Raw genomic sequence first — 25975 nt, 5'->3', positions numbered from 1 at the left:
GTATAAAAGAAATTCTGTATGTGGAAGTAAAGCCTTGAATTGAGAGGATACAAAGTAAACTTAGTAAAGATTAAAGTATCAGCTACTAGGAGAAAAGGCAGGACTCTATTTCCATTTAGGAAGTGGCCAAGCTTTATATACAGAAAAGGAGTAGATAAGAATTTCATACAGTGTTCTTAATGTAAATTATAGGGGCACAATATATGTGGTAAGGTCACAGAAGAAACTTTTTATAAGACACATTTACAAGAGTAGTTAGTACTTGTGAAATAAATTCTATTTGATACTTGGTAGGCTCCCTAAAGTAACTGGTAGTTTCCTTTACCTAGATAGTTCTAATTAGTTGTAGAGATGGTTTTCTGAAAGCATAGTAGATAGAATAAGACAAAGACTGGAAAAAATGCAGGTTGTTGACTGACAGTAAATGAAATTTGAGTCTGGATAAAAAGCAGATAAGCGAAAAGAATGAGTAAGAGGAATCAGATGAAGTGTGCAAGAGAGAAAACTGCACTGGATCAGATGTGTGATATGCATGGTGGATGGCAGTTGGACAAAGAAATGCTAAACAATTCAAGTGGAAGTAACCTACAGAAGAAAAAAATATGAGAAGATGAGGTGATACCTGATCTCAAGAGGTTGAAATTCAGAGAAGACAAAGATCTGAAACTAGTAGCAAAATACGAAGTTGGAGAAGACTCAATCTATAAAATAAAGTTAAAATCTCAAACACACACGTACATACAAATGTCTTTTATACATACACATCATCATCATTGTCGTTTAACGTCCGCTTTCCATGCTGGCATGGGTTGGACAGTTTGACTGAGGGCTGGCAAGCCAGAAGCTGCACCAGGCTCCAATCCGATCTGGCAATGTTTCTGCAGCTGAATGCTCTTCCTAATGCCAACCACTCCAAGAGTGTAGTGGGTGCTTTTTACAAGGGCCAATCAGGTGGTACTGGCATCGGGCATGCTTGAATGGTGCTTTTTACGAGACACCAGCACAGGAGCCAGTCAGGCAGCACTGTCAACGATCACACTCGAATGGTGCTTGGTGGTGCTCAAGATATCACTCATCAATAGCAGCTGCCCAAAAAGTGCCTGCAATATTCTACCATCCCATTAGACACGACATTGCCGCTAAAGCTATCTTCAATGATTTATACTGGGAGTATTATCTTGATGACCATATCAAAGGCACATCATAAAGAGAATATACCCACACTTTTAAAAATAAATACTGGTGAAACATTCCATTAACAATGGGAATTTGATGTAAGCACAAAGGGTTAGATATTGTTCATAGGACAAGAAGTAATAGTCATTCACTGTTACAGAGATTAGCTGTCCAGTTCATGTGAATATCTTGTCAAAAATTGAGAACTTCTATGGAGGACAATTGGAAAACCTACAGCTCTTATATCCAGGTTATAGATTTTCATTTATACCTGGGTACATTGGGCTACATAACAACAGATCTGCATAAAACCTAGAATTGCTGGGGTTCTCCAAGAAAGAAAGAGCAAACTGTTTTGTATTTTCCAAAAACAGTCAGTTAAATGTACAGTGAAAATTTGTAAATTCTCCAAAGATTCTCAACTTGAGGTTCCTAGGCTGAACGCACACAGCGACATATACATATGGAATATGCACACTAATGTAACATATTCCCCTACTACACCGGCGCAAGTTTATCCACATGTGCACACACCAAGCAATACAGGTAACCGTGCATCCCAAGAGCTGACTGAGTTAAACAAAAGAACCTTACTTCTTTATCAATGACCAGCTTGAATTCTGTAAAGGTAAAACTTAAATCCAATAGAGAAAAAGAACAACATTTACACGCTTCTCTGTCCTGTGGTCGTGGATCCAGTCAAGTGGATCATTTATTAAAACGGGAATAATTTTTCGTTACACCGCAATATAATATCGGTGTATTTTCAACACTGCTTCGAATGGATGGTTTTACGGAGTAAGAAATGTTTTTATAATTTATCGTTTTTTTCCATTTAACTTTGTTATGTGCTATATTTGCATCTCTCACTGTGTATTTTCACAATTGTTATAGCAATATTTACGGTTTCTTTCAAATACCACTTCTTCTCAAGCACTGAAACAATGACGTTGCCGCTATAACTTGTGAAGTAACGAGTATTATTTTCTTTCGCTTTCTGCTTCTTGAATAGTTGTAATTTGACAAGATACCTTGGTTAGGTTTTAAAGGGGTTTTCTTTTAAATAATAAAACAAAAAAAGTCTTCAATTAGAATTGCATTATTGGTTAACTGTGAAGTAACTTGAAGGAAGTTCGATATACTCCCTCAGGACTAACGAAAAATCGTCGGAAGTTCTATACGTCGTTCGACCTACTAGAAATAGCAGCTAAAGCACCCTCGAATTAAACCCTATCGTCACGTCATGAAAAAATAGAAAGGATACATTAAATTGAAGGATTGCCAAATTAAGCTATCGGAAGATACACCATCTGAATAAAAGACTGATCGTGCCTGGGACACTTGAATAGACGTCAGTACTGTCAGGCTAAACACAAACTGCTCCGATATAATGAAAATGAAATTAACTAAATTTTTTAGACGGAAAAAAGATAAAGAGGATACAGAATGTTGTAACGTTCATGCTTTTCTTCAGGGAATAAAGACGTAAATGAATTGGTAGTAGTAAAACGAGAATTTAATCTCTGAACACAGATTCGTCAATATAGCAGGTTGTTACTAAACATTATTAATAGGTTCTTGGAAAGTGTAACATCAAGTGAAACGATATAAAGTGTAATGAATTTTAACACGTGTTTAGTGGTATCAACCAATGTTAAGTTATTACGGTATATTCCTAGTCACAAAACATTACCGAACTTCTAAATAACAATAAAACAGAGTTCTTTTATGAATCATTGAAATTTGTGTGTTCCTCAGATTAATTTCATTTAATACCATGTCTGAAAAGACAACAAATAGGCAACTTTGTAGGCGAATACTGGAAAGCAATCTTTTGAGCTCATAGAGTGACTTAGGAGTATTTCATGTGATAAAGATGAAACTGAGCAGGTACAGGCAACTTTTTTCGAGAAGATGGTCGCAATGAGACAGTTTATCATCTTGCGGGCCGCACTACTAAAAATTTGAAGGTAATTTTTTGTTAGAAAAATCCCGCGAACCGCAAATTACCCACGACTGAAATGTAACCTGCTTTAGATGTGTATTTTAGTTTCCTTTACTTGTCATAGCTTATTTTATAGTGTAAGTGTTATCATACCTTAAAGTAATTCCTACACTGCTACGAAGTAAACATAGACCATCATGGAATTAAAGAAATGAAATAATTAGTATCTTAAATTAACAACATAGGTGCAGGAGTGGCTGTGTGGTAAGTAGCTTGCTTACGAACCACATGGTTCCGGGTTCAGGCCCACTGCGTGGCACCTTGGGTAAGTGTCTTCTACTATAGCCTCGGGCCGACCAAAGCCTTGTGAGTGGATTTGGTAGACGGAAACTAAAAGAAGCCCGTCGTATATATGTGTGTGTGTCTGTGTTTGCCCCCCCCCCCCCCGAACATTGCTTGACAACCGATGCTGGTGTGTATAAGTCCCCTTAACTTAGCGGTTCGGCAAAAAGACGCCGATAAAATAAGTACTAGGCTTACAAAGAATAAGTCCTGGGGTCGATTTGATCGACTAAAGGTGGTGCTCCAGCATGGCTACAGTCACATGACTGAAACAAGTAAAAGAGTATTATATATGTCTGCATTCGTTTATATGTTTTTTAAATGATAAGTAAATCGAAACATTTTCATCAACTCCAGCCAAAAGCTTGCCAAATAAATAACCCTGGGCTTGCAACTCATACTGAACACTTTCGAACCACATTCTACATTTATATGATTATCATATACTTTATTTGGATTTATTTTATTCCTCATCAACAACAAAACTTTTAAGTGAGGACCTACTGAAAATACTGCATACACTAGTGCAATTTTGTATGAGTGGTAGGACGTATTGTCAATTCTTTTAATAGCAGTGTATTACTGGTACTTATTTTATCAATCCCAGAAGGTGGAATAGCTGTGGCTTGAACACAGTATATTGAGAGATGAAACTTAAATACTGTAGAGCAGCCTATAGTCTTTCACTTGACTTTCTCATCTTAACAAATGACAGACAGCCACTCAAGCTGCTAGAAAAATCAACCTAATCTCTCAGATTTTACCCTACCATCTTTAAAGAAAAAGAGGTGTTTCATTTGAGAACACTTTCCTCAATACTCAATGCCTGTAAAATAAGATGGGATGATCACAATTGAAATATCTTTAAGTATAAGTCTGCTGGATCAGGGTTGATTTGGGGTTACACTACAACAAAAACAACAATGAGCCAGTGAAGGATATCATCATTTGACCTTTCAGAAGTAGCAGTCAAATTGCCTTCAAATAACAGCCCACTATAGTTTTTTAAAAAAAAGTGAAAAAGACAATAATGACTTAGGTATTAACAAGATAAGATAGTCACAACTGGTATATATTTGATCTTTCCAAAATCCGCCGAAACTACATCTGATTATATATACACTGTAGATGAGTTGTAGTGCACCTGAGCACTGTACACAATTATTATTATTATTATTATTATTATTATTATTATTATTATATTATTATTGGGCTGCTCAATCAGTGCTAGTAGTAGGGGTGGATCTAAACAATAGTGCACTTACTGTGCAGATAACTATTATACATAAGGTCTGATTTCAAATCTACCTTATATTTAACTGTGCCTGTTGGAACACAGTGTGACCTTGTACCTAAGTTAGAAATGCTTACAGACAGCATGCTTGTCTTGTTTACGATATAATTGTATGTTGCTATATTTTATATTTCCATTTGAATAGTCTCTTATAATAATGATAATTTCCAGCAATGGTATAAGGCAAATATCTAAATTGACTGGTACTTTGAAGAATGAAAGACTAAGTCAACACTTTGTGTAATATTAAGAACCATAAAGGGAGAGAACTAAATACTGCATGCGATAGTTCACTATTCTATTCCAGCACGCCACTGGTTCACCACTTTACTGATTCAACTACTCTGTTGCTTCTATAATAATAATAATAATAATCCTTTCTGCTATAGGCACAACAAATTTTGGGTAGTGGGGTCAGTTGATTACATCAACCCCAGTGTTCAACTGGTACTCATTTGATCGATGCTGAAAGGACAAAAGGCAAAGTCAACCTTGGCAGAATTTGAACTCAAAACATAAACATGGACGAAATAATACTAAGAATTGTGTCCAGTGTGCTAACAGTTCTGCCATCTTACCACCTTATATAACAACTAAGACATATCTTTTGCTCATCCTACTAGAAATTTCTCACAAAGTTACTCTATCAATTTAGAAATGAACACATTGGATAATGTAGTCTGGAGTACACTGTCTGGCAAAATGACAGGATGGTCATGGTTGGAATTCTTTTGATCATAAGGTCTCTTGATCAGGGCTGACCTGGGTTGAGGAACAACAATAACATAATAATAGTATGGATTATATGTTTTCTTTTATTTATTTTAAATACAGAGATGAGAAACTCCAAAGGGGTTTGGCCTTCCAGAACCTTCAACCCCTCTGTGTAGGCTTGGTGAAGGAACCAACTGTCCAAAAGCTGGAATTATTAAAGAACCAACTGAAGGCTGTTGACAGAGAGATTCTAGGAGAACTTTATGAATATGTATTGTTTCCTCTTCGTTTGATCTTGAAGCAGAACGCTTGCAAGTAATTTAATCTTTCTATTTAAAAAAAATTTTGTTTTTGCAACATCATCATCATTACTACCATCAATCATCATCACCAATCATCATTACTGTTACTATCATCTTCATCACAGTCATCAGTGTTATAGCCATTGTCAACATCATTGTAATCACCGTTGTTGTCATCATCACTATCATCATTGCCACTTTCATCACCTCCATCACCATCTTTGTCATCAATGCATGATAAGTTGGTTGGACTTTTCCAACTAAATGCTATTGCTATCATGAACCTCTATCAGCGTTATTTGGGTGTATTTATTATGGCACCAGTGTTAGATCACTTGACTGTACAGAAGGGCCCCTTTAATACAGATCTCATGCTAGAGTAATTTATTTGAAGCATACTTCTTCCTAGGTGGGTTGTCTTCACTATGGTAGAGAAACCATGTCTTTCCTGAGTATATATCTAGGGTAGGATGGAGGGAGTAACCTGAAGTAGTATTTGTTAATAGGATGTTAGTTATTTATTAAAAGGGGTTTTTATCAAGACAAGTAAAGTAACTTAGGAGGGAAGGAAATGTGGCTGGTTGTTTATCATAATGCACTGGAGCCTTCTCCCTTCAACAGTTTAAACATAATTTACATTAAGCTCACTGATTTTGGGGAGGCGCAATGGCCCAGTGGTTAGGGCAGCAGACTCGCAGTCGGAGGATCACAGTTTCGATTCCCAGACTGCGCATTGTGTGTGTTTATTGAGTGAAAACACCTAAAAGCTCCACGAGGCTCCAGCAGGGAGCGGTGGCAACTCCTGTTGTACTCGTTTGCCACGACTTTCTCCCACTCTCTCTTCCTGTTTCTTGAGTAACGCTGCAATGGACTGGTGTCCCGTCCAGCTGGAGTGAACACATATGCCACAGAAACCGGGAAACCGGCCCATTAGTCTGGATAAGCTTGAAAAGGGCGACGTTTTTTATCACTGATTTTGGGAGGTTTGCCAAGGCCATGGCCACTACTCCTTCCTCCAGCCTCAGCAAGTAAACACACATATATTGCTGTTTATATCCACTTGCATGAGTAGGATGGTGTCTTTTTTGCTTTTGTTAGAGCAGTGCCCTTCCACTTTACAAATTACTCAATGCTGAAGTAGTAGTGAAACTAGATTTTATAATTCATGTTAAATGTAGCAGTGAAAGTTATTACTCTGGATGTACTGATAAATTTTGAATTTATGTTAAATCGTTAAATTATTCTACATTTTTAATTAATTCTATTTTTAGAAAAGACACGTTTCTAACCCTCCTTGCCCAATGTACTGCTGATGTATTGTCTGCTGCCACTATTGAAAAGTGGGACACATTCAAAGACCTGTTCGTCACATACACTGTGCTACTAGGGTCCCCAGAAGAATCTAATAATAAAAGTGAGTAAAGTCCTCTTTACTATTTACACATAAACTGAATTACTGTCAGTGCATGTATCAAGATATTCATTCTTTCACTGGTTTCAATCATTGGACTGCAGTCTTGTTGGGAGACTACCCTCAGAAGGATTTTACTTGATTATATTGATCTCCTTACTTTGTCTTATGTTTATTTTATTGATCTCAGAGAAGATTGGAAAGCTAATTGGTTGTATTTATGAAAGGTGTTACCAAAGCACTGAGGGTAGTATCTCCCACTGTGGTATTATAATTAATTACCTCTGCAAAATTTATATTATCTGTTTCCCCTCTCTACTTTACCTTCTTTCACTTGTGTGTTTTTTTCTTTTTCTCCTCATTTTTTATTGACTTTCTCCTTTTTTTTTTCATTTACTCTTTCTTTAAATCTCTTTCCTCTCATCTGTTAGTTTCCTTCTGTCTCTCTCTCTTCCCATTATCTTTACTTTTATCCCTTGTCTTTTTTCACTCTCTTTTTTTCACTACACCATTTTTTTTTTTTACATTTCAGTCAGTACTTTAAGTGAAGAACTAAAGTTGGCCATTGTTGATGTCCTGTCTATCTTATTGAAGAATTCAAATTATGAGTAAATATCACTCTTTCTACTATGAGTGTGTGGTGTTCAGATGTTGAAATATTGGTCATCTTAGACAAAACGCTCTACTTACCTCAGTCTCCCTTGTTATATAATATGTACCACCAAGTCCTGCAACAGTTGTTGTGTTGTCTCCTTAGACAATACACTTACCTAGTTGTACAACAGGTACCATCACTCATTAAGCTAATCATTAATCTACCTCTGGCCAACCAGGTATTTCAAGGTGGATAAAGTGCCTTATATAAAAACATGTAGCAGCTTTAGTATCATTATTTGAACTTGTGAACTTTGGTTTACACATTCTGCATCTTAAACATTTCAATCCATTGTGGATTTTCACTGGACAACTTCCAAAGATTGAGTTGAGAGAGGGTTGTTAGACTTTCCCTACACCTAAATAATAGCCCTTAGTTAACCTTGATTGAATGAATCTATAGTTAGCTGGTCAAATGATTTGTAATTCTCGATATGCCATACCTCTGTCTAGTTGAAGACTACACTATACATTTTGATATGCTGTAGAAACAAATCAAAATGAAACTCACAGAAAGTAGAATCAACAATGGTGTATGAACAATACATTAGATTTATTGCTGATTATGCCAGTCCTACCTGGAGTCCTAATTTCTCTGTATAAACTACAATGAATGCCCAAAACAGTGCTTTTTGAATCATCACAAATTGCAGACAATTTGCATAATGAAATAAAAATACTTAATGGTCATTTGGACATGTTACTGCAGCAAGCTCCAACCATCATAGGTACATCTACAATACCACTTTTAATTATCATTCCCACTCAATCTAGACAAATGTATCAAACACAGGCACATCCCCACAAAAATACCAGCAACCTCAATGATGTTGTCCAAAACATTGTACAGAGATGTATACCACCAATGGTAATATCAGAGAAATAGCATGATATGACAAAAGTTCATCTTGCCTAAACTCCACTAGCCATCACCAGAACTTGCTTGGAATAGGTGCACCATATCAAAACTGCTATACTATTGCACTATATATGATAATGTACTGTGAAAGTATATCTAGAACAGTGTATGTGTGAATCACTTTGAACTGTTTGACCCACTATCTGTGTGAAGTGGGTCTGCTGGGTTGGGAACGACTAGGGGTTACACAACAGCACAAGCACTATCAACAATGGTAATGCTATCTTTTTTAGATTTCTTGAGGAACCTCTTTATACTCAACGTAAGAAAGGGATCTATCTAAGCAGCCTACATGCTTTATTTCCCCAAGCATACTCCATCTGTTATTTGTTAATATCTGCAGCTTGTAATTACAGCTCTATTCAAACTTCTTTCTGTGTTGTGAAGAACATTACATATTTCATCTGTTATCTGTTAATATCTGTAGCTTCTGTCATTGCAGCAATGTCCTCACTCATCTCTACATTGTGAAGAACATCACACTTCTGGGACACACAGTCTCATCATTGCTGTCTCTCATTGAACATGAGAAGATGCGTAAACTACGGGTGTCAGCTATGGATTGCCTTGCTGCCTTGAGTTTATATGATAATGGTAAGAAATCAACTTTAGTTTGGTTCTACATTATAAGTGTTCGCATTGATAAACATTGTAATTAGAAATGATGACTTTTAATGTTGTTTAGTGCCAGGTCACCTCTGATCCAGTACAATTATGAGCAATGGTATTACAACAATGATCATCTTGATATTGTTCTGTTTGTTTTCAAACAGTCCAAATCTATCTAAAACTACATCGTTGTATCCTTCTCTTTTTAAAGACAGTGCATGTAATTTGAAGGAGATTTAGTTTCTGTTTCTAGTAGGTTCCGCTACCATATAAAGGCTCTCTTATTATTTCAAGTGTTTTCTGTTTTGCTTTTTGTAGGTAACACAAAAATCCGTGTGAAGTGTGGAAACATGTTTTCCTCCTTCTTACCTAGGATCTCAATTGTTTTAAGTTCAGTTATCACTGGGGACCACATCCAGGGCCACCAAGTAATTAAAGTAAGATGTTGTTTAATTTCTAATCCACTGTGGTTTTTATCATGTGTAATGTTAACTTTTGAGACAAAGACAGTGGAAGTTAGTTTGGTATTAGGATGATTAATGTCAACCCATTGAAGCTGACCTTTATTAAAATGTCCTTATTTAAAGAAAAATATTAATTGAAATGTCATCAGTGATGAACTTTCAGTTTAATGATAATATAATATTTCAGAAAGTAACTATTTGTCTTTCATTTAATTGTACTCCAGACACCATATAACTAATAATGTTATAGTAGCGTTCAGCATGACTGTAGTCCAATGATTTAAACTAATGACACAATAATAGAGTATATGTTTCTCTAGACAGCTATTGACACCTTAAGGAAGATTGTGCTGCTAATAATGACAGACAAGTTAATTGAGGAGAGTCAGAAAGACATACATCATCTAAACACTGGTGAGTATGTGCTTAATCTTATAATTTTTACTTTTATGAGTTTATCTAAGCTTTCTGTAACAACCATCTTTCTGTATTTCTGTCTCATCCTTTTACTCTCCTTTTTTCTATCTTGCTTTGTCTGTCTTTCTCTCTCATACATGTGCGCATGTGTATATGTGTATGTATCTACTAGTGTGTCACTAGGTGATGGAAGGAAAGCATTGAATAATGTTTTTTTTTTTACCTAGACTCACCCTTTGAAGTTGATCCATTGTGAAGGAGAAACTTAAGAGTTCTGCTTCATAAATGAAAACAAGAACCATTAGCTCATATTTTTAAAATTCTTCTTTGGTTTCAGCTGGAGGCTGTGACTATACTGGGATACTGCCATTAAAAAGATGATGCTTATAGCATCTAGATTTCTCAAGAGGTCACCCAACAGCCACTTTTCTGATTACCAATATCACCTTCAAATAAAAGTGATGTCAATGGGTACAAATGTCAGACACACTTTTGCAACACTAGTGATGAGATTTCTAGAAGAAAAATCCATGTCTGATCCAACATTATTTGTAATTGGCCTGTTCAATCCCACTCAAAAGATAACTAGAAAGGATTCTTGGATGACTGTTTCATTGTTTGTAATAGAAATAAAGAAGATCTTACAAGTTTCCATTAATTAATAGCTTTCAAGAATTGATCCAATTCACAATGAAAATGAATGAGAAGGAACTTCCTTTCTTGAATATTTAAATAATTAAGGAAACAAGACTTTTACAACATGTGTTGTTTACTTTTTCTCCTGTTTGTATACTCAAACATGTATAAAGATTTTTATAGGGTTTTTTTTTTCCATATATTTTTACTAAAATTTCAGATGTTGAGAATGAAAAACTTCGTAATCTAATTGTCAACAGAGATCAAAAATGGATTGAAAAGACAGCTGAGAAACTCCTCATAATAGTTAAGCAAGTTGGGAGTATTCGACAGCACTATCATTCAGGAGTACGACTCAGTTTAGTGGAGTGGGCTCACGCCATACTCAACAACTGTACAAGGTAACTTAATATTCTGGATGTCTTTTTTTTCCATTTTTTTTTAGATGCTATTTTTTTCTGTACTCTTATGTGTTTAATTTACATTTTTACATGCATGTACATATATATTCACATACACTTGTGTGCACATACACATACATGCAATATATACATTGTTTATATGCAATTATGCTTAACTCTTAAGCAGTCAGATTACTGTCAAGTGTAATGTTTGCTTATTTACATCGTTTTGAATTAACCATGCATTATCTTACACCTTTAAGATTTCAACAATGTGATTGTTTATTTTTAGAATTACATTGTAGGGTAGGTGTGACAGGCCAGATCTGGCTAGTTTGAACATAAAACAGGTAGAATATTTGGGCCAGATTTGCACAGCTTAAATGCTAACAAGTTAATTGACACACACTTGCACTCATTTAGACAGCCACATATAATTGTATCATTTTACACTCCTACACATGTACACAATATATATATATATATATATATATATATATATATATAGTGGTTGGCATTAGGAAGGGCATCCAGCTGTTGGAACACTGCCAGATCAGACTGGAGCCTGGTGCAGCCTCCTGGCTTCCAAGACCCTGGTCGAACCGTCCAACCCATGCTAGCATGGAAAAGGGACGTTAAACGATGACGATGATACACACACATCCGTTTACACATCTGCACATGCATTCTTTCATGCATTACATGCTGTTTACAGACATGCACAAATATCCATTTACACACATATGCATATATTCATTTACAATCACACATACATACGCACCTATACATGTACACATTTAAATGCCTATACAGTTATCCATTTATGCACGTGTGTGTGCTCACCTATGTATGCACTCACACATGCACGCATGAAGTAGTGAAGGCTGATCTTGTGACTTTGAGTCTCACAGAGGAGATGGCAATGGGATACCTGGTGAAATGTTCAAGAAAACCTGCTCATCTTTGCAAAACTGAGATTCTGGAAGCTCTATGGCCCCTTGCCCAATTTACTCCCAGACCTTCACCACCACCATCATCTCTCTATCACTGGCCCCTCTATTACCTGTCTAAGTGCAGTATTCTGCTGATGTAATTAAATGAGAGAACAGCATATTTCTTTATCTTTGATGCCAGAGTTCTTTCTCACGACCAGGAAATATCTCACTTGACATTCATCTTTCATTCTTAATATTGTCTTTCTCTACTCCCATTTTATATTGATCACCTTTCTGTGCTATAAAATTCTCTATTCTTCTCTCACCCTCTCTCTCTTTACACTCTTGTAACTTATCCACCTACACATCATCTCCCTTTCTCTCATCCTTTCCCTCTCCATTGTATTATTATTCTAATACTCTTCACCCTTTTCTGTATTGTCAGTCATCATTAACTCTTCCTTACCTTATCCCCAACTCATATGTATTACCACCCTTCAATCTTTGTTCCTCATTCACTATATTCACCATCTCTCACCCATTTCAAATTCTAACCATCTCACACTCTTGCAACCTCTACCTATCCACACACCCTGTTCTTTTTGCACTCCTGTTCACTTTCTTATACCTAGGTCAACTACAACACCTTGTTACTACTATTTCATTTCTCTTTTCATCTCCACCCTTGTTGCTTCCGCCTCATTCTTCTATAAAGTGAATAAATGTGTAGCTTCTCTACAGCAACAAATCTGTCCTGTTCTGGCCTTTTCTTTCATATTTTAACCCCTCATCTCCACGCATAAAGCCACCTCCTCTCTACTGTAGCTTCACTCAGTTGAAGGGTATCTTCATTTTGTGAGCTGTACAGCAACTTCACTGGTGCTAGTGCCATAAAAAGCAAAATACCTAGTACACTTTGTAAAGTGATTGGCATTAGGAAGTGTTAGGAAATGTTAAATTGTAAAGCAATAACAGACATTTAGTGATGTAAATATTCAATACATTTACTGTATATACTTGCGGATAGGTCGCACCCTTAGTTTGGGGTTGTCAAAATAGGTATTTGCAGTTGACTCGATGTTGTCAAAAAGATCAATATGTAAACTTCCAGTTTTTGCTTTCTAGTCAACAGATGTTGCAAAAATGTTTCCTTGGCTGTGTGGTAAGTAGCTTGATTACCAACCACATGATTCCGGGTTCAGTCTCACTGCGTGGCACCTTGGGCAAGTGTCTTCTATTATAGCCTCAGGCTGACCAAAGCCTTGTGAGTGGATTTGGTAGATGGAAACTGAAAAGAAGCCCATCATATCATCATCATCATCATCGTTTAACGTCCGCTTTCCATGCTAGCATGGGTTGGACGGTTCAACTGGGGTCTGGCAAGCCCGAAGGCTGCACCAGGCCAGTCAGATCTGGCAGTGTTTCTACAGCTGGATGCCCTTCCTAACGCCAACCACTCCGAGAGTGTAGTGGGTGATTTTATGTGCCACCGACACAGGTGCCAGACGAGGCTGGCAGACGGCCACGCTCGGATGGTGTTTTTTATGTGCCACCGACACAGGTGCCAGACGAGGCTGGCTGACGGCCACGCTCGGATGGTGTTTTCTTATGTGTCACCGACACAGGTGCCAGACGGGGCTGGCGGACGGCCACGCTCGGATGGTGTTTGTTACGTGCCCTCAGCACGGAGGCCAGTCGTTGCGGTACTGGCTACGATCACGTTCGGATGGTTTTCTTATGTGCCACCGGCACTGGTACCACAAGGATACAAATTCCATTGATGTTCATCTATTTTGATTTGGTTCGATTTGATTTGATTTGATTCGATTCGATTCGATTCTCACTTGCCTCAACAGGTCTTGATTTGATTTGATTCGATTCGATTCGATTCTCACTTGCCTCAACAGGTCTTCACAAGTGTCACAAGAAGGAAGGTATGCACAGGTGGACTGACTACGTCCCAGGTAGGGGCCATGGATTATGGCTTCACTAGTCTTGCCGGGTCTTCTCACGCACAGCATACTTCCATAGGTCTCGGTCTCTAGTCATTTCCATGGTGAGACCTAACGTCCGAAGGTCGTGCTTCACCACTTCGTCCCAGGTTTTCCTGGGTCTACCTCTTCCACGGGTTCCCTCAACTGCTAGGGATTGGCACTTTCTCACACACCTATCTTCATCCATTCTCGCCACATGACCATACCAGCGCAATCGTCTCTCTTGCACACAACAACTGATGCTTCTTAGGTACAACATTTCTCTCAAGGTACTAACGCTCTGTCGAGTAAGTACACTGACATTACACATCCATCGGAGCATACTGGCTTCGTTCCTCACAAGCTTACGCATGTCCTCAGCAGTCACGGCCCATGTTTCACTGCCATGTAGCATAGCTGTTCGTACACATGCATCATACAGTCTGCCTTTTACTCTGAGCGAGAGGCCTTTAGTCACCAGCAGAGGTAAGAGCTCCCTAAACTTTGCCCAGGCTATTCTTATTCTAGCAGTTACACTTTCAGCGCACCCGCCCCCACTACTGACTTGGTCACCTAGATAGCGGAAGCTATCAACTACTTCTAGTTTTTCCCCCCGGAAAGTGACGGAAGTTGTTTTCTGCAGATTTTCGGAGGTCAATGCTCCAGAGCATCTGCCACATACAAAAACTATCTTCCAGTTAGCCTACCTTTGACATTGCTGCACCTCTTATGTGTCCATAGCTTACACTGGGTACATCTTATAGAGTTTCTACCTACACCTTTTCTACAGATCGAGCAGGGCCATCTTCCTGAGGATATTTGTGGATTTTCTAACTTTCTACTTATTAGTACTTTGGTTTTAGCTAGGTTGACTCTAAGGCCCCTCGATTCTAAACCCTCCTTCCACACCTGGAACTTCTCCTCCAGTTCTGATAGTGACTCAGCGATTAGAGCGAGGTCGTCAGCATAGAGGAGCTCCCAGGGGCAACCTGTCTTGAATTCCTCCACAATTGCCTGGAGGACTATGATAAATAGGAGGGGGCTGAGTACTGAACCCTGGTGGACCCCAACCTCTACCTTGAATTCTTCTGTGTACATGCTGCCAACTCTAACCTTACTTACGGCATCTCTGTACATGGCTTGCACAGCCCTCACCAGCCATTCATCTATCCCTAGTTTCCTCATTGACCACCAGATGAGGGAACGGGGGACCCTATCAAAGGCTTTCTCCATGTCAACGAAAGCCAGGTACAGGGGCTTATCTTTGGCTAGGTATTTCTCCTGCAGCTGCCTTACCAGGAATATAGCATCAGTGGTGCTTTTCCCTGGGACAAACCCAAACTGCATCTCATCTAAACTAACTCTCTCTCTAATTAGTTGGGCTATGACCCTCTCCGTAACCTTCATTACCTGATCCAACAGCTTGATACCTCTGTAATTATTTGTATCCAGGCATCACCTTTACCTTTGTAGCAGTTGACTAGTATGCTGCTACACCAGTCATTGGGTATGACTCCTTCGTGTATCACCTGGTTGACTATACGGGTGACTAGGTTATAGCCGACACTGCCAGATATTTTGAGCATCTCTGCAGTAATTCCTGATGGGCCTGGGGCTTTCCCTGTCTTCATGCTTCTAATTGCCTTAGCTACCACGGAACTATCAACTCGGATAGCTGGTCCCTCTGTTGGGTCAACATTCGGCAGACTCTCTTTATCCCATTCATTTTCTTTATTCAGCAACCTTTCATAGTGGCATCTCCAAACCTCTCTCTTTGCATCCTCATTTAGCGCAAGTGAACCATCATCCATGCGAACACACTTCTCTCCTACCACATCACGATTCTCTCTCACACACTGTCTTGCAACACGAAATACCTCAAGTCTTTCATCCTCACGGCTCAGAACATTGGCAATTTTTTCTTATCCGCTTCCCCTCTGGCTAAATAAACCTGTCTCCTAGCTTCCCTTTTGGCTGTCTGATACAATTCCCTGCTACCACTGTTCTTCCAGTCCTTCCAAGCCTGTCTCTTTTGTCTAATAGCCCTGTCAACCACAGTGTTCCACCACCATGTTACTCTGGGTCGAGATGGTACTTTGCTCCATCCACAGATCTGGTCAGTGGCTGTCAGCAGATTGTCCCGTAGGAATCTCCAGTTGTCTTCCACATTAAGTGAAGCTATATCCCCTTCTATTTCGTCAGAGGCTTCGAGTAGTATGTCTCTAAATCTCTGTCCATTTGCAGGATCTTTAAGCTTCCAGACCCTTCTCCTCCAAGCTGGTCTTCTTCTGGGCAACCATTTAGCTCTGATCCTGAAGTCGCTAACTACTAATCTATGTTGGGGAGTACATTCTTCGCCTGGGAAGGTTTTGGCATTTATAATCAGCCCTCTTTCCCTTTTTCTGGCAAGGATGTAGTCAATCTGGCTGGTGTGTCTGCCAGAACGGTAGGTGAGAGGTGGGTTTCCTGAAGTGGGTATTGCAGACCATAAGGTCATTTGCATCGCAGAACTCCAGCAGCCTGGTTCCTTCCTCATTTCGAGAGCCAAAACCGTAGCCTCCATGGACGCCATGGAAGCCCCCGACATGTCGTCCAACATGTCCATTGAAATCACCTGCCACGAAGAGAAGGTCACTGTCATTTGTCAATGAGGTAGTCCACAATAGGGTGTCATAGAATGGTCTTTTTGTCCTTCCGTAGCCCTGGTTGAGGGGCATATGCCGAGATGATGGTAGCTGTCCTATGGTGAAGAACTAATCTAATTTTAATTACTCTGTCACTTACTCTGACTACCTCGATTACCTTACCTACCCATTTCTCCGCAAGAAGTATACCCACGCCCCCGACTCCGTCAGTGTTCCCTGCCCAGAAAATCTTGTACCTGTGTATATATATATATATATATATATATGTGTGTGTGTGTTTATGTGTCTGTGTTTGTCCCTCCCAACATCGCTTGACAACTGATAGTGGTGTGTTTACGTCCCCGTAACTTAGTGGTTCAGCAAAAGAGACTGATAGAATAAGTACTAGGCTTACAAAGAATAAGTCCTGGGGTCGATTTGCTCGACTAAAGGCGGTGCTCCAGCATGGCCACGGTCAATGACTGAAACAAGTAAAAGAGTAAAGAGTATAACAACTTGTAAATTGAAAACCCCAGGCCACGTGCCTGGACTACTGATACACCACTGTATACTTCAGATCTCTTTGATGTCCAATGGTTAGGTCACACTCCTGGCTTTTATCGAAATTTTTTGTAAAGAAAAGTGTGACCTGTATGCAAGTATATATGGTAGTGGAGTCAAATTTATTACACATATTGGGTTGACTGGAACTTCGAGATTTCTCTTTAACAGTTTATTCACTCATTCTGCATATAACTTTGTATGTGTGTACACATACAAACATATGTATATAGATATTTCTATTTTTCAGGAGTATGTCCAACAGTATCCCTGTCCTATTGGAAGTTCTAGTGATACTCTCCTGTGACAAATATTCTAATGTCGCATCAAGAGGAGAGAAGGCATTGAAAATATTTCAACAGAGACAAGAGAAGGAACAATCACGCACCTTAGTGGAGATTCTAGAAGAAAACTTACTGGGTCTGGTTACAACCCTTCCAAGACAAATAAGATCATCAGGTGAGATCATATATATATATATATATATTATATATATATATATATATATATATATATATAAATAATATATAAATATATGCATATATACATACATATATGTACATACCTACATATATATGTATATATACATGTATATATGGGTACAGGACATAAAAAAAAACGTTGAACACAATGAGAAACAAAAACGCAGAAACAAACTTTTTTTCAAACAACGAAAAAAACAGAGAAACGAGACATACAACATGAAGAATATTCCCCAGAGTACATGGCCCAGTAGTTAGGGTGTTGCCGTTATGTTCCACACCATGCACCTGTACAGGCAGGCAATGTCAATTTGATGGAGGAATGACTGGGCTTATAAGCAACACAAAAATTTGATCACTATAAATAAATCATCGGTGCAGGTTGTAAATTACTCTTGGATTAAGAGTCTACCAATATATATATATATATAGACCACACACACAACAAATTTACATACAGCAGGGTATAAATACCACTTGCTAAAATCAGAGCCAAGGGTCGAAAACCACCAGAAACTCACAAAGATGCACACAAGCAAAACAATGAAATATGAGAAATAGCCTATTTCCTATATTTTCATTGCATTGCTCGTGTGCATCTTTATTGTGAGTTTCTGGTGGTTTTCAAGCCTGGGCTCTGATTTTAGCAAGTGGTATTTATACCCTACTGTATCTAAATTTTGCCTTATATTGTGCCTGTAATTGTGTGAACTTGCTGGCCACCTTATTATTACTTATTAATATCATTAATAATGGTAATAATACATCTTTATATATATATATATATATATATATTCATTCTAAGCTGATACTCACTCCATTGTTCTTTTTGTCTTTTATGTTTTGAATATCTTTACTTTTAGTTTGATTAAGGAATTTTATCGAAGATATTCAGAATTTGTGTGGTATCTACAGATTTTAGTGCCTTAAATGATTGCTTGGCATACTTAATAGCTTGTACCAATACTGTCTGCTTCTGAATTATTTGTGTATGTGTGTGTATATATATATATGTATATAGTCACAATGAGGATATTTAAACCTCTTATAGGGATATTTATATTGAAGATACACTGGTTTGATATATTGTATTTTGAAGAGATATTTCTTCAATGAATATCAAATAGTATTATCGCAGCTCATATATGCCCTTCATTATGATGTTGCCTGAGCATGACTGCAGCTGAATGGTTGTTACTGGGGTGAAATACTAAGAGACTATGTCTTCATCATCCTCATCATCATTGTATCCATTTTTCCATTCTGAAATTGTGCTTGTGTATGTGTATCCATCCATCCATGTTGAAGTTGTGTACATGTGTGTGTGTGTGTGTGTATACACACCCCCCACCCCCCATATACTATTAGTTGGACAGGTGTGCAGTTTTGTATCACTGTTTACATACCTTTTTTTCTAACCTTGTTTCAGATGATGCCCAAAAATTAGATTTGATCAAGATTTTGTCTGGATATCTGAAAATTTTAGGTGAGTTTTTCAATTTAAAGTTTCTCTTATGCTTTATTTCTTTATTGGTTGTTATTATTTAACACATGGTCAGCCCTGATCCAACAGGTCAGTGTTCAAAATCATTGCAAATATGGCCCTTCCTTTCTTTTTTTTAAGCATATTGATTCTAGGAAAATATTATCTAATGGTTCCTTATTTTTGAAGTCTGTAAGGTGTATAAATTGAGCAATTGCATAGGGGTTCTCTTGGAAATAGTAAAAGTGGTATGCAGTAGTCCTTGATTGTTCTACCTGACCAAACCTATGGCATAGATGTATGTTTGGGAATGGTGTTGCACTTTAGACATTCTGCATCACAATCTGTTGTACAGTGTTTGGTAATGTGTAGTGGTTGATGACATGCAGTGGTTGCTGATATACTGTGGCTTGTGTGGAGCAGTGTCGTTTTTTTATATATATATTTTGGGTTCAGTCCCACTGCATGGCACTTTGGGCAAGTGTCTTCTACTGTAGCCTTGGACTGACCAAAGCCTTGTGGGTGGATTTGGTAGACGGAAACTGAAAGAAGCCCGTCACATATATATATATATATATATATATATATATATATGCCTTTGTATTTGTCCTCCCACCATTGCTTGATAACAGATGTTAGTGTGTTTATGTCCCTGTAACTTAACGGTTTGGTAAAAGAAACTGATAGAATAAGTACTAGGCTTAAGAAAAAAAAGCACTAGGATCAATTCATTTGACTGAAACTTCTTCAGGGTGGTGTCCCAGCATGGCCACAGTCTAATAACTGAAACAAATAAAAGATAAAAGATCATCAGGTAAGAGTGTTGTCCTGATATCAACAGTTTTAGTGTTCATTTTCAATAGAATAAAAATGAACTATACTATAAACCTAATTTACTTACTAGTTCTGCCATCACTACTGCAACAAGTATGATGAAGGTTATGCTTCACTGATGAGGTCAGAATAATGCCTAAACATGTCCAGAGTTGCATCTCATACTTATAGAAATCCTGAAAATACTATTAGTATTTGATTAATATTCTGTTTTAATACACTGCATCTTAATTTCTTTTTAACTTTTTGAATCTCTCCACATTGTTAACGTCAACTTAATTATTATTTTTTATTCATTTGCACATGCGATTATAATAATATTAAGAATTATATCAGTCATAACCATAGCTCTGTGTAATATCATGGATATATTTGAATTATTGTGACTTTACTCTTTAAAGTTGTTGGTATTAGGAAGAGTATCCTGCTATAAAAAAAAAAACCCATGAGCAAGATGTAATCATTGATCCATCTAAGAGGGCAATAACTCCAAATAAGAATATTGTTACTGGTGATACCACTCAAATCACTATAGAAAAGAATCACAAGACAGATTCTTCAAACTGAACCAACCAGGAGGAGACCTGGGAGAGTAAACCAAGAATGAGATGCTTGGATAATATCCATAATCTCAGTTGATCTCACTTGGAAATTCAACTGGAAAGTGTAACGATGATTGCTTCTGATAGGATCCTATGGAATAGGTGCCTTATGATTCTACCCCCACAACCCTCCCAGGAATAGTGAGCAGAGAAAATGGATGGATGCATCAGATAATGTAGTCCTAGTTATCCCATAAAGGTTATGCCAAGAATGCTCAATTATTGCCAGCTTGGAGCTTAAGAACAACATTTAATCACAACATATCTGTATTAAAACATGTCACATTTATGGCATTGCCACATGTCACAGCTCTCACTGTATTATTAACATGTAATAACACCTGTCCTCTTTGCCCTACAATGTGGCATGTGTGTGTGTTGTATTCTTGATAACATTCTTTATATGCTGTCACACCTGCCCTCTTCGCCTTCCAATATGGTGTGTTTATTATATTCCAGGTAAAAACATCAACAACATGTTGAACAGCTATCCACATCTAAAGAGGTTTTCTCTGGCACTTGTCCAAGTTTTAGAATTTGACTGTTCCAACATCAAGATTGTAGAAGAAACAAGTCATATGTTAGGAGAAGGTGAGTTTATAAAATTTCAGAAATTGTGTGTGTGTGTGTGCATGTGCAAGCAGTGATAACAGTGTTGATAGTAATAATTCTTTCCACTATAGGTACAAGGCCCAAAGTTTGTGGGAGATGAAGCTAATCGATTATATGAATCCCAGTGCTTGACTGGTATTTATTTTATTGACTCCAAAGAATGAAAGTCAAAGTCAACCTCCATGAACATAAAGATGGATGAAATGCTGCTAAGCGTTTTGTCTGATGTGCTGATGATTCTACCAGCTTGTCATCTTAGTGTTGAAAAAATGATACAATAGTGGTAATGAGGAGGAGGGAGATAGTGATAGTGGCAAGGGTGGTGGTGATGATGATGACATGGGTGAGTGACAGTAGTGATAATAATAATAATGAAGACCTGTGGCCGATACCAGTGTTGCATAACCAGCCCATTAAAAGTGCTCTTGAATTGTCAGGTGATACACTGTACTTGAGAAGACCTATTGAGTCAAGTAAAATCAAAATCAAAATTAAATTGGAAGTCATAGTTGTGGTTGATGTCAGTGCTGCCTGACTGGCACCCATGCTGGTGGCACGTAATAAGCACCATTCAAGCGTGGTTCAATGTTAGTGCCGCCTGACCAGCTTCCCATGTCGGTGACACGTAAAAAGCACCTTCCGAATGTGGTCGATGTCAGTGCCCCCTGACTGGCTCCTGTGCTGGTGGCATGTAAAAAACACAATCCAAATGTGGTTGATGCCAGTGTCACCTGACTTGCTCCTGTGCCGGTAGCACGCAAAAAGCACCCACTACACTCTTGGAGTGGTTGGCATTAGGAAGGGCATCCAGCTGTAGAAACTAGATCAAATTTGAGCCTGGTGCAGCCTACTGGCTTGCCAGTCCTCATTCAAACCATCAATCCCATGCCAGCATGGAAAACAGACGTTAAACAATGTTAATGATGAATTTATTGTATGCAGTGCTCAGGTGTACTACAACTCATTAGAAAAAATAACCAAAACTGTGTGAACAGTACATAGAATAAGCACAAGAAGTGAGCAGTGAATAAGTGTACAAAATAAGGAAAAGAAAAACTGGGTATGGAAGGCATTGAGTGTTTTGTTGGCAAATCATAGGAAGAATGGAGATTTTAATTGTGATGAATAATGATGATGATAGTGGTTTTTATGTTCTTATTTTAATAAAGGTGCCAGTGCTATAGACTCTCGTATGATAACCAGTGTTCAACAACCCCGCAAGACCTACAAACATTTCCACAGTGATTTGATCCTGGAAGAGCTAAAGTTAGTATTGCGGTACCTTGGTATGTATGGTAAGTTACGCACTGGAACATCCACATTTTCCACACTGTCTTGGATATTCACTGTCAATTTATATTAAAAACTGTGATAGTGAACAAATATACATATATATATACATAGTAACCCTTCAATTTAACAGACTAATAGGGAGAAAACTATCTTTGTAATAATAATAATAATAATATGTAATATTTAATTCCTTCTTTGACAATTTAGTTGAAGAGTATTTTACCATAGCTATAGTGGTTGTACTGTATTGCTATTCAACCTGTTAAATCAGAAATCCATTATATATTAGTAAACTGAGGGTTTATTATGTGTATATATATGTATGTGTATATTTATGTACATATTAGTATGTTATATATACATGTGGCACATAAAAGCACCCATTACACACATGGAGTGGTTGGCATTAGGAAGGGCATCTAGCCATAGAAAACTATACCAAACCAAACTGGATCTTGGCATAGCCTTCCAGCATGCCAGCCCAGACAAACCGTCCAACCCATGCCAGCATGGACAACGGATGCTAAATGATGATAACACACACATACGCAAGTATCTGTGTGTGTGTGTATGTATGTATATATATATATATATATATATATATATATAATGTGCATACATGAATAAACAAGGTCTCTGTTTCCATATTAAGTGATTTTTTTTAAAGATGAATTGCTTTATATTCTCTAGTCAATAACGCATTTTTATATTGCTACAAGTTCACACATCTTATTCTTTGGACAAGGTCACTTGTGTTTTGAGATGTTATAGTAAATTCTACTGACACCAATACCTGAATGGTATTTAATTTATTGATCCTTGCAGGATAAAAAGGATTTTGCATGTTATGTCTTTGTTCCATTCAATGTCTTATTGATAATCGTAATAGTTTTGGAGAGAGAGAGGTTGACCATTGCAGATTAAGGTCACATGTTGTTGATGTCCAGTTTAAAACCTTTGTAGGAAAGTGTCTTCAGGAAAATTGTGGCCAAGGCGGAAATTGCAGAGATTTGCTATTCTGATGAAGAAGGATTGAGCAAAGTGTTTGGAGTAGGATATGGAATGTGAAACACGGAATCAGTTCACCAAGTGGATCTGGATGTTGGTATATGAAACGAGAGACACTACTTAGATGATGAGAGAAGGTGAGGTTGAATGTCAGGTGGATCTAGGTGTACACATATGCAGATTGCTAATTCAGAAGAGCAGAAGCTGTTGTAGTTGTTAGTGTGTGTATGTAAGAATTATTAAAATCAAATGTCAAACTCCCAATTACAAACTTCACTCTTTCTCTTCTCAACAATTTTAGGAGATCTGAACCTTTTAATTGATCATTTCTTGGACATGTTTCATGAGACGTCTTTGCATAGACTGCAGGCAACATACATCATCAACCAAATACTTGATGGAACTCTCCACACGACTCAAGGTTTGCAATTTTATCTATTTATATGTGGTTAGTTGAGGCAGTTGGCACCTTTCGTTGACAATGTCTTCATATTCAGACAGAGGTAGTTTCAACTATAATTAGGAAAGGCCCTGAGATAATTAATTGAATTAATTTGACAAGGATTTGGTATAAACAAATTCAAAGATTTAATCTTTGGTGATGTAAAATTTCAAATAATAATAATAATCTTCCTTTCTGCTATAAGCACAAAACTTCAAATTTTGGAGGAGGAGGCGGCCAGTCAATTACATTGACCCCAGTGCACAACTGGTACTTATTTTATCAACCATGAAAGGATGAAAGGCCAAGTCAACCTTGGTTGAATTTGAACTCAGAAACCTAAAGCCAGAAGAAATACTGCTAAGCATTTTGTCCATCGTGCTAACAATTCTGCCAGTTCACTCACCTTTAACAAAGTACTCCTACCACTTATCCTCCTACAACACATCTCTCCCATAACTATCTAAAGAGATATAACACTATAACTAGTGTTATGTCTCCTTAAACATGACAATTTAATTCCTCACAAGTTCCATCAACAACTGATCTGTTAGTGTTCAGAAGTGACTGAGATCTAACTTGGTAAAGCCTTTCCCTGGCAATTCATACACAAATATTTCAACTTGTTGAACTAATCACAGCCATCAACCAAGTCTTAGATATTGATAAGTGCTATTTGACTGCACAAGACCTTGGAAACAACACATTATAGATAGTCTAAATCCATGTGTGTTGTTTCCAATGCCTTGTGTACAGTGGAATGGCTTACATCAATATCTAATTGGCTTTATTGTGGGTACTACCTGGTTTTCCTGTCATGCTAATGTAAATGCATGTTAACATAAGAAAATATATATGATTCATTCATATAAAGGACGATGTGGCTGATCCTAAGAAACCAGGATGAAACCACTGCTTCTGTTTCATTGTTAGTCACCTAGTATTATTTTTTGTTTGTTTGTTTTTTACCTAGCCAATACTGACAGACCAAGTGGAACCATCCATGACAAAGAAACACTACAAAGCATTGTAAGGTAAGTTGAAGAATTAGATCTGATAATCACTTAACAGTTGTACTCCTCGGATAAGACACTCTACTTAGCAGTCTACCTAGCTGTACAATAGATACCATCACTTCTTACTACAGTCATCATGCTGTGTCTTTTTAGGCAAGACATTCCACCTTTGTTGAAAATCCTCTGTAATACAAGTGGAGAAGTTTTGTGAATATTTAATTTATTGGCCATAACTTTACAAACCATATGAATCTCTCACCTCTCAGGTGGTTGTCCAATTCCTTATCCACATTGCCATCTGCATATTCTATTTTCTTATCTTTTATTTTACAGTTTGCTGATTGATGAGTACCTGGCCCCTCAAAACTTCAACTTGGTTACCTCCCACCTCCACCAAGAAGACGATCCTGTTGAGGGCCAGTTCTCTCTCTTGCTCTACAACAAGGTGAAACAACCAACAATCTATGACTACAATGCTAACATACTTCAGATATGTCTCTTTCTCGAAGGGTTTGCTGTGTTTGCTAAAGTTAGTAATTCTTTGTCTTCTACAATTTTAAATGTTTGTAACTATGTTTATTCAGCTTAAAAGTAGAATACTTAAACATTTATCCAACTCAGTACATTCCTGAACACAATTTTATTTAGGTTTGCATTTACATGATATCAGTGGAGGTTCAATGGCCCAGTGGTTAGGGCAGCAGACTCGCAGTTGGAGGGAGGATCGTGGTTTCGATTCCCAGACTGCGCGTTGTGTGTGTTTATTGAGCGAAAACACCTAAAAGCTCCATGAGGCTCTGGCAGGGGGTGGTGGCGACCCCTATTG

General features: G+C 37.8%; 1 protein-coding gene across 1 annotated transcript in view; it reads left to right on the top strand.

The window, feature by feature from the left end:
- The first annotated feature begins 1872 nt into the window (after window positions 1-1872).
- The window catches only part of LOC115213155 (TELO2-interacting protein 1 homolog), a 37692-nt gene continuing 13589 nt past the window's right edge, over window positions 1873-25975 (top strand). Inside the window, exons 1-15 of the mRNA XM_029782090.2 lie at window positions 1873-1974; window positions 5592-5786; window positions 7045-7187; window positions 7717-7792; window positions 9200-9351; window positions 9685-9803; window positions 10151-10244; window positions 11104-11284; window positions 17628-17836; window positions 19289-19345; window positions 21238-21369; window positions 22560-22685; window positions 23993-24112; window positions 25107-25167; window positions 25483-25678. Coding sequence (XP_029637950.1) covers window positions 1958-1974; window positions 5592-5786; window positions 7045-7187; window positions 7717-7792; window positions 9200-9351; window positions 9685-9803; window positions 10151-10244; window positions 11104-11284; window positions 17628-17836; window positions 19289-19345; window positions 21238-21369; window positions 22560-22685; window positions 23993-24112; window positions 25107-25167; window positions 25483-25678 — 1878 coding nt within the window. The 5' untranslated portion in view covers window positions 1873-1957. The remainder of the gene's footprint in view (window positions 1975-5591; window positions 5787-7044; window positions 7188-7716; window positions 7793-9199; window positions 9352-9684; window positions 9804-10150; window positions 10245-11103; window positions 11285-17627; window positions 17837-19288; window positions 19346-21237; window positions 21370-22559; window positions 22686-23992; window positions 24113-25106; window positions 25168-25482; window positions 25679-25975) is intronic.

The sequence above is a fragment of the Octopus sinensis genome, linkage group LG6 (assembly GCF_006345805.1).
Source record: "Octopus sinensis linkage group LG6, ASM634580v1, whole genome shotgun sequence".
Lineage (NCBI taxonomy): Eukaryota > Metazoa > Mollusca > Cephalopoda > Octopoda > Octopodidae > Octopus > Octopus sinensis.
Note: the sequence above shows the minus strand (reverse complement) of the source record. Positions and strands in the feature narration are given on the sequence as shown.